Source organism: Mandrillus leucophaeus, unplaced genomic scaffold (assembly GCF_000951045.1).
Source record: "Mandrillus leucophaeus isolate KB7577 unplaced genomic scaffold, Mleu.le_1.0 Scaffold1, whole genome shotgun sequence".
Taxonomy (NCBI): Eukaryota; Metazoa; Chordata; class Mammalia; order Primates; family Cercopithecidae; genus Mandrillus; species Mandrillus leucophaeus.
The window spans coordinates 13,397,246-13,405,645 of record NW_012098097.1 but is presented as its reverse complement, the minus strand read 5'-3'; the positions used below and the strand labels follow the sequence as shown (position 1 = coordinate 13,405,645).

At 57.3% G+C, this 8,400-nt stretch overlaps 1 protein-coding gene across 1 annotated transcript; it reads right to left on the bottom strand.

Annotated features, from left to right (window-relative positions):
• Positions 1-836: 836 nt before the first annotated feature.
• Positions 837-8,283, bottom strand: CBX2 (chromobox homolog 2). The gene is made up of 3 exons (XM_011991151.1): positions 7,657-8,283; positions 5,240-5,345; positions 837-3,319 (listed from the first exon to the last, which is right to left on the bottom strand). The coding sequence occupies exons 1-3, from the start codon at positions 7,746-7,748 to the stop codon at positions 2,015-2,017; spliced, it is 1,503 nt and encodes a 500-aa protein (XP_011846541.1). The 5' UTR covers positions 7,749-8,283; the 3' UTR covers positions 837-2,014.
• Between the last annotated feature and the right edge of the window lie 117 nt (positions 8,284-8,400).

Here is an 8,400-nt window from a genome sequence, read left to right as displayed (position 1 = left end):
ATGCCAGGATCCATGCCTCCTCCCAGGATGCACGGTGAGCTGGAATCTCTCCCTCTCCCATTGGGAGCAGCTCTTCCTTACTGTCTGCTTCCAGCTCTGGCCTAGCTATGTGGGACCCCCAGCCCTTCAATTCGCCGAGGTGGGCACCATTCCTGTGGCAGCCACCACCACCGTGGGCTGGCCCTCAATGAAGCCATGGACATGGGTCCCTCCCCAAAGGCACACTGTTAAGATCAATTTGGCTACACCAAGGCCACCTCTTCCTATTTGGCACGGTGAGGTACTGGGGGTGTCTTGCAGTCCGGTAGGCCTGTCCCCCGGAAAACAGAGCCCATTCCCGAAGTCTGGGCCGCTCCATGGAAGGGTAGCCTTCCCTATAGTCAGGCACTGGAATACAGCCCCATGCCTGCCCGCTGACTCCACCCAATCAGAGGAACACGAAGTGACCACCCCACCCCCTTTTGTTTTTGGCATCACAAAGACCCAGTGACCAGATTGCCTGCCGCTGCCACCTCTGGGCTGCCCTGCCTTTCTGCCCAAGCTGCTCTCAGAACAGAAATCCTGATACTGGTCAGAAGCCACACAAGGTAGCTCCCAGCCGTGGCCACCTAGAGGTGGCTCACAATCTTGAGTTAACAGGGGCCTCAGGGCCAACGCTGACAGATTCAGCTTCCCAGGGCCCTCTATCAGGTGGGTCCCCTAGAATTTGTCCAGCTTCCCAAATGGTACAGGTATAGTTTTTCAGCTGGAAAGGAGCCAAGCAGGGAGCGCCTAAAGGTGTGGGGGATTGTCAGGGAAAGTGATATTCCTTAAGGAATGCCTCATCCACTTGGGCAGGACCCACAGCACACACCTGCAGCACAGGCAGAGCCGCCAGACGGGCCCATCGACTCACAAGTGCCAGCACTCCTGTCCTCCAGGTCTCCAGGGCAGTCTGTGGGCCATTAGCACGAAGCCAGTCCTTTATTAGCAAAAGGGAGATGCTGGGAGTGGAGGGAGGGGCTTGCTTGCCAAGGGTCCTGCCCACTGGACTCCCCTGGACCTGAGCACCTCCACTTTGGGTTTTCCTTGGGACACTGAACTCTGTGCTTTCTGGAAATGGAACATGCTTCAGTGGGCCTGGGGCAGGGGGTGGGTCTGGGTTTGGAAGGGGACTCAGGTCACTTCTCATTGGGACACGGGCAGGAATGAGGGCGGCAGCCACAGCCTGCCTCTCCTGCTCCGAGGCGTGGAGGCTCTTCGGGTGGAACCTAGCTGTGGGACCACCCCCTCCCCACCCATGCTGGCTCGTAGGCTGTTTGGGGGCTGTGGATGCCACCCTGAATTGGGGCTACAAGGCCACAAAGCCAGCCTTTTAGGGCTCCTGGACTTGCTCTACTCTAGCTGCCACTGTCCTTACACAGTAAGGCCCCAGCCAGCCCCCAGCTGTCAGGGGCAAGCTCCCCACCTCACCACTGCGGGTTCAAGCAATGCTAGCCAGGCCCGCCCCTGCTCATCCCATCTCCCAAAAGCTGCCACCAGGTGGAGGGAACACTAGTCCCACTGGCCTTGCCTCCCCCCAGTACTCTCTGCCCACCCCAGGGCTGAAAGCGAGACACACCAGATGCCCCAGCTGACACCTCAGCCCCTGCAAGACAGGGAGCAAAGCAGTGATGCCATCACACAGGCCAGTGAGGAGCAGTTCAAACGCAGCCACGAAGCAGCCTGCTCTGTTCAAGACAGTCACCTTGAGCCACAGGTGCCACTGTGTTTCCTGAGGCAAGAGGCGAGAGCGAAGAGGCCTGCAGAGGTAGGAACATGGTGGAGACCAACAAGGCAGCGAGACCCCCTGCCCTACCTCGCGGGACAGGGCAGGATGAGTGGAGAAGCCCCTTCCAAGTCTGCCCATCAAGGAGACCACCCGCTCCTCCTCCCCGACCGACTCTTGAGGGTGCTTGGGCTGGGAGTCAGTCAGCCAAGCAAAACCACAGGCAGCGAAGGGGAGGAAGACCAGGCAGCTGGTGGTGCGGGGGATTCAGTAATGCCTCAGGTTGAAGAAGCCCACGCTGGTGGGAGACTCCTTCACTGTGACGGTGATGAGGTTGGCAGTGACGTCAGTGACAAAGACATGCTCGATGAGGCTGCGGGTGGGCTTCCAGTCCTGGCTGGTCTGAACGGACACTGACGGGTTCTGACCAGTGCTGGGCGGCGAGGCGGAGTCCGGGTCAGAGTCCGAGCTGCTGCTCTCCTCGCCTGCGCTCATCTCCGGCAGTGTGGCTGCCTTGCGGGCTTCTCCAGGGGCTGTGCGGCTCTCCTGCCCACTGGGGGTAGCACTGCCCTTGACATAGTCCCTCTTGCTGGCAGGGGTGGGCGGCGCCACTGCTCTGGAGGCCAGCTTCTCACTTTTGCTTGTGTCAGTGGGCATGGCAGCCCCGCTGCCCCCAATGAGGCCACTCCCAGTGCCCTTCCCAGGGACTGGGTTGGTAGCTGGGACACCCTTGGTGGCGGTGGCATGGCGGGCAAGCAGACCCACCCCAGGCATGCCATTCTTGACACTTTGCAAGTCCAAGACCTGGAGGCTCAGCTCCTGGGTGGGTGCTGACTGAGGGCCTGGGCACCCAGCAGGTACCCTGCTGGCACCATGGGTGTGTGTGGGACCCCCTGTGCTCCCTACTTTCTGCTCCACAGCCCCACTGCTGGGGGCCTTCGGGATTTTGCTTCCTGGAGGACTCATTCCCAGCTCCCCTTTCTGCGTCCTCACCTTCAGGTCCAGCCCAAGGCCGCACTTGGTGGTGGCCTGGGCCTTCAGCGCCAACCTGCTGGCGGCCTGGCTTTGGGTCATGCGGTTCATGTAATGCACGATGGAGCTCTGCCAACTGATGCCACCCCGGCCGGGGCTACTGGCCATGCCCTTCATCAGGCTGGCCAGGTTCTCTGGGGTGGCCATGGCACTGGGGCTACCACAGGCCTCCTTGGCATGGGCCTTCAGAGCTGCCAGGCCTGCCACGGGGGCGCTGAGTGGAGGGGGTAGCTTGCTGGCTGGGGCCCCCAGATCCTTCCGGGCGGTCTTCAGCACCTTGGCCAGGCTCACGGGTCTTCGGGTTGCCTTCTGCTCTGGGGGCAGGGGCTTTCGTCCCCGCTTCTTCCGGATGGGATCCTTCAGCTCGGGTTTGGCCACCAGGATCTGGGCCTTCTTCTGAGGCACTGGGTGGGTGTCGCGGCCCCGGGGACCCCTCTTGGCATCTAAATCACTGTCATCCTCTTCATCCGAGGAAGAGGATGACGACGTAGAGGAAGAGGAGGAACTGCTGGACTTGGATTTGGAGGGAGCATCAGGTTCCTGAAAAAAGATAAAGAAGTTGGCTGGGTGCGGCGGCTCACGCCTGTAATCCCAGCACTTTGGGAGGCTGAGGTGGGTGGATCATCTGAGGTCAGGAGTTCGAGACCAGCCTGGCCAACATAGCGATGCCGTCTCTACTAAAAATACAAAAATTAGCCGGGTGTGGTAGCACGTGCCTGTAGTCCCAGCTACTGCAGAGGCTGAGGCAGGAGAATTGCTTCATTGAAATTGGGAGGTGGAGGCTGCAGCGAGCCGAGATTGTGCCACTGAACTCCAGCCTGGGTGACAGAGCAAGACTACGTCTCAAAGGAAAAAAAAAAAAAAAAGATAAGGTGTCACACCTCCACTGCCTGCTCCCAGGGTCCAGAGCGCCATGCTGTCCCCAAGGAACACTGGGCACCTTGCAGCCATTAACTCCTGTGGCTTCTAGACCAGAGAGGCAATCAGGAAGGAGCAACTTCTCACCACGCTCACAGTTCCATGAGAGGCAAAATCAAAGGTAAAATAGAGAGAAAAATAGGTGGCTCATAAAAATGAAGTCAGAATAAGGACGGACGAAGTCCACACCATAACATCCTGGTCCACCATCAGCTTTCACGGGGAGTGCAGATTTAGCTCCGGGCTGTAGAGCAGACGTTCAAAGGGAACGGTATCCAGAGCATCACAGTTATCAGGACTCAGGAGGTTACAGGTCATATGAAGTAGCACACACAGCTTTGCAGCCTAAACCAAGTGGGCTTCGGTATCCCCATTTCCCAGTCTGAGCCTTACAGGACACAGGTAAACAAACCACTGCCCTCCTCGCCTTCTGGATGTCACCCCAAATATTAAGTAAGAGCGTCCTCGTGTTTCATAGGCCTCCCATGCTGCCTGCTGGATCAGAATTCTACAGCGTGAGCTTTAGGGAGTCAGATCCAACACTGCCTCCCTACCACCCCATTCTCCCGACTTCGACAGGAGTGATCTCCTCAAACCTCCTCAAATAAGGCGTCAATCTCTGTCTTGTAGCCATTCCTCAGTCGGCAGGACTTCTGCAGCCCCACCATCCTGCTCGAAAGGAAGATTTTCAAGACAATGTAAGGCCAGTATAGACCAGCCAACAAGATTCTACAGCACAGAATCCCGTTCATTCAGGAAATCCTCCTGGAAAGGCGGGTTCTGTAAGTGACTGAGCTCGTGGCCACAACATGCGGAGGTCCACGGGCAGTGCCGGGAGGAGGGAATCAAAGCAGCACCCGGGACTGAGGCCAGGCCCCCCTCCCTGATCCTGTCCTGCCTCACCTGTCCTCAGGGAAGGGAGGGGCCCTGCCATGGACCCCAGGGGTGCCTGCATACCTGTGGCGGGGTGAGCCCATCACTGTAGCGGGGAGGGGTGACAGGACAGTACCGAGACGGCCGAAGCGCATCATCAGTCCACAGTACCTCTGCCCTCCTCTAAAGCCCCTTCCGGCACCCCCTGGCTATTGGGTCAGCCCTGCCTTTTCTGGCCACCTCGATTTAAGGTACACTCACAGGTGGGCCTGGAGTAGCCCAAAATCTTGGGCTTGTGGGTCACATCTAGTTGGCAATCCTATGAGCACCTACTGTATGCATGCTTCCTGTTCCTTTCTGGACCCCATGGGAGTGAAGAGTGCTTGTCAGCAGCAGTTTGACCCTGCCACCCAGCAGAGAGACGTGCAAGACAGGCTGAAGCAGGAAGCCCCTGGGAGGGGCGGGGAGGAACTCTCAGCCGGCTGGGGCTCCTGGGCAGCAGAAACTGAGAGGCAGGAAGAAAGGGGGCTCCTGTTTCCCGAGTAGAGGGACAGACTGTTGGCAGAAGTGCCACCCCCTTCCTGAGGGCCCCAAACCCTCCCTCTGCCTGCCCCCTACCCCAAGGGAGTGCTGGGAGGTGGGGTCAGTATGCCTGGTGCAGCCACCCACCTTGAGCTTGGAGCGTCGGCTGCAGGAGGACATGGCAGTGAGCTTCCTTGGCCGGCCTCTCGGCCTCTTGCCTCTCTTCCGGTTCTGCACCTCCTTCTCATGTTCCCTGAAGGCACACTTACTAGTTAATGGGGGAGAAGCCCTAGTGCATACCCCTTCTACCACATAGGACTCTATGGCTTCCAGCACCCTATTCCTGTCGGCCTGCAATAGCTTATCCTGTCTGCTGCAAACACATCATCAAATACCCAAGGCAGAGGTCAGACCCCATTTTTTGCACTAGGGTCAGTAACCAGCCATCCCATTTCATTTGGGTAAGGACAAGCTGAAGAGAGGAAAGCAACGCTGGGAAAACGATGATACCCCAGTTTTCTCCGACCTCTCTTAAGACAGCTTCCTGCCGGTGCACTGCTGCGTGGAAATTCTAGCATATCCTAACCAGAAGTGGCCTTGGTGGCCACACGGTCCAACCTACTTACTTTCAATAGGAGAAGGAAGCCCAGCGCAAGGAGATGCCAGCAATCCCCTGGGCAGCTGCCTATGCATGCAACCCTCACCCAGACAAGGAGCAACATGGGCCCTGCCCTCCAGCCCTCGCACAGCCTGACTGCTGGCATATGACTCTCCCTGTTTCCTTTTTAAAAATACCTCTGTTCCTAAACTCTACTCTTGAGGGAGATAACAAAAGAGCCGAGTTCTGAAGTAGGCAGGGCTCAGTGCACGCCCCACCCTCAGTACCCCCCAAAGAGCCTCCACACCTCCTGGGTCATGAAGCGCTAGTAGAACCTCCAGCCCCCAGGGAAAGCTTGTATTTCAGGCTACTCTCAAGGGAAGGGTCCCTGGTAATTACACTGGGCAAACATCATCTCACTGGGGCCTGGAAGACAACCTCCTCAACGCAGTTCTGATCAGTACCAGGCAAAGCTCATACTCCAATTAAGTACTGGTCCTTAACCCGAAATCTCCTAAAAGGCCAGTGAAGAGTTGCATGGATCTCCTCCGCTGAAACATTAACCTGTGGACGGAGTGCTGTGAGCCTGTGCGTCGCCAAGGGCCATACCCCCACTCCCTCCAATACCAAGCAGGTAACGGCCAGCTCCCAGTGCCCAGAGGGAGCTAGCGTGTTGGTGGATGGAGAGGGCTGAACAGCCACCTTCTCCGTTTTCTTTCTTCCACGATGTAATCCAAGCCACCCATGGGTTTTAAACTCTTGTTATCTCAGGTGTTTCTGCTCTAACCAAAACCAGGGGCAAGGGCACAATCTCTCTCAACTGTTAGGACACTGTGTTAGATGCAGAGAAAAGTACCAACCTCTGAAGTGGGTCAAGCCATTCCCCCACCCCAAGGCTCACAGGACCCAGACAGGAAACACCACAAGACAATGGGTTGCCATTACGATTTTCCAAAGGGATTTAAGCAAGCACAGGCTCCTCTTCTTTTTACTCACCCCATCAGAAAACTCTTCTTTCCCCACTGTCATGTCCCCTTTGGGAAGACCTAAAATGTTCTGCTACAGCAGAAAAAAGGGAACGCACCTTTCGCCACTAGAGAACAAACCTGTCAGATTGACCCAGGCTGGGAAAGACTCCGGCAACCAATTCTTCTGCCTCTATCCATAGGGCAAGTCCAGCCAGGGGAGCCAGGGGGAGCTGTCAGTGAAACACCCCACGCCTCGCCATTGCTTGAGTAGCACTCCCTGGCCCTTCATGCTGGGATGCGGTGGGCACATCCACTGTCCTCTCCTCACCACCCCTTGCCCTCGAACATCTCAAGGAGGCCTATCTCTTAACCCAAGCTTCCTACCTAAAAATGGAAATGACATCTACAATGACAGAAACAAGTCTGGCCCAATCCGGTCCCATGGGGCTATCTGGTACCCTATGCTGCAGGCCAGAGCAAAATAAATGTTTCGTTCTTGAGAGACACCACGATAGGCATAAGCGCACATTGTGTGTTCCAGCTCCCTCTCTGAGCCTTCTCTTGCCTGATGGCACACATGTGCAGGGCTGGAAGGGCAGGCCTGTGTCACTGTGGCAAACCTGCTATCCTGGTTTTCTGTTAGCGCCATGTGCAAATTACTCAGCAGAAAAGGCCAAGAGAAGCTACATCTTTATCTGAAGCAGAAGCAACTGGAAAAGTTGGTTTCTGCAAGTATGGCTGTCAGAAAAACCAAAGCGGAACTTACTTGGGGTCTTCTCAGGGATGGATACAGGCTGGCTGGGAGAAGGTGGGAGAGGGGCTGGCTGGGGACTTTTACAGCCAGTCACAGAGATGGCCCTGGAGACAATCTTGCTAAGGGACCTCAGACCACAGCCCCAGCTCCAGCCTCCGGGCAGGCGAGCAGCGCCCAGCACGACTCTGCAACCAGCCACCATCCCTCCCCCACGCCCTCCCCACAGTGCTGTCAGCGTCCTCACTTCTTCTGGAAGGCCAGGAGCAGCCTTGGGTCCAGGATGTTCTCCTCCGGCTCCCAACTGTTATGTCTGCAAAGCAGAGGGCAGGGCAGCATTAGACGCCAGGCTGATGATCACGGCTTTGCAAAGCAGCCCGAGGGGGCCCGCCCTCACCGCTCCTCGACTCAGGCCGATGGCTGTGGCACCGTAGCACCATGGCACTTCTCAAAGTGCAAACCCAGGTTTTGGAGGCTGGCCACCCCCCACCAACCCAGCACTCTAACCTCAAACCCAAAGGAAAACTGCCGCTCCAACTCCCCAATTAAAACAAGGCCACAAGAGGACTCCCACAGTCTCTGCCTGGGAGAAAAACAAATCCCAATAAAACGCAAAGTTGCAGAGAGGGAATCCCCCAAACCCTGGCCTGGAGCCAGAGAAGGAAGGGAAGGCAGGTCCAGGATGCAGGGAGGGGCACAGGCGCCCAGCCCGAGATCCAGAACAATGTGGCGCGCGGGCCGGGGCACCTCGAGGGGTAGCAAAGAAAGAGCGCGGTCCGGGGAAACGGGGAAACGGGGCCGCGGGAGCAGCTGTGCACAGAGCCCCTTCCGGGGATGCCAAATCCCCTCCCTTCCATTAAAAGACAGAAAAAAAAAAGAAACCCCACATCCATCAATAGGAAGCTCAGGTTACAGCAGAGAGAATCTAGCCAAGAGGAGGGGGGCTTGCATCCCGCGCCTCCCTCCCGGCCCGGGCGGGGGATGGGGGGAG

Coding starts and splice junctions, on each gene's coding strand:
- CBX2 (XM_011991151.1), bottom strand. CDS start 7,748: ATGCTGCCCTGCCCTCTGCTTTGCAGACATAACAGTTGGGAGCCGGAG. Junction 5,346..7,656: donor CTCCTGGCCTTCCAGAAGAA/GTGAGGACGCTG, acceptor GTGTGCCTTCAG/GGAACATGAGAAGGAGGTGC. Junction 3,320..5,239: donor GCCGACGCTCCAAGCTCAAG/GTGGGTGGCTGC, acceptor ATCTTTTTTCAG/GAACCTGATGCTCCCTCCAA.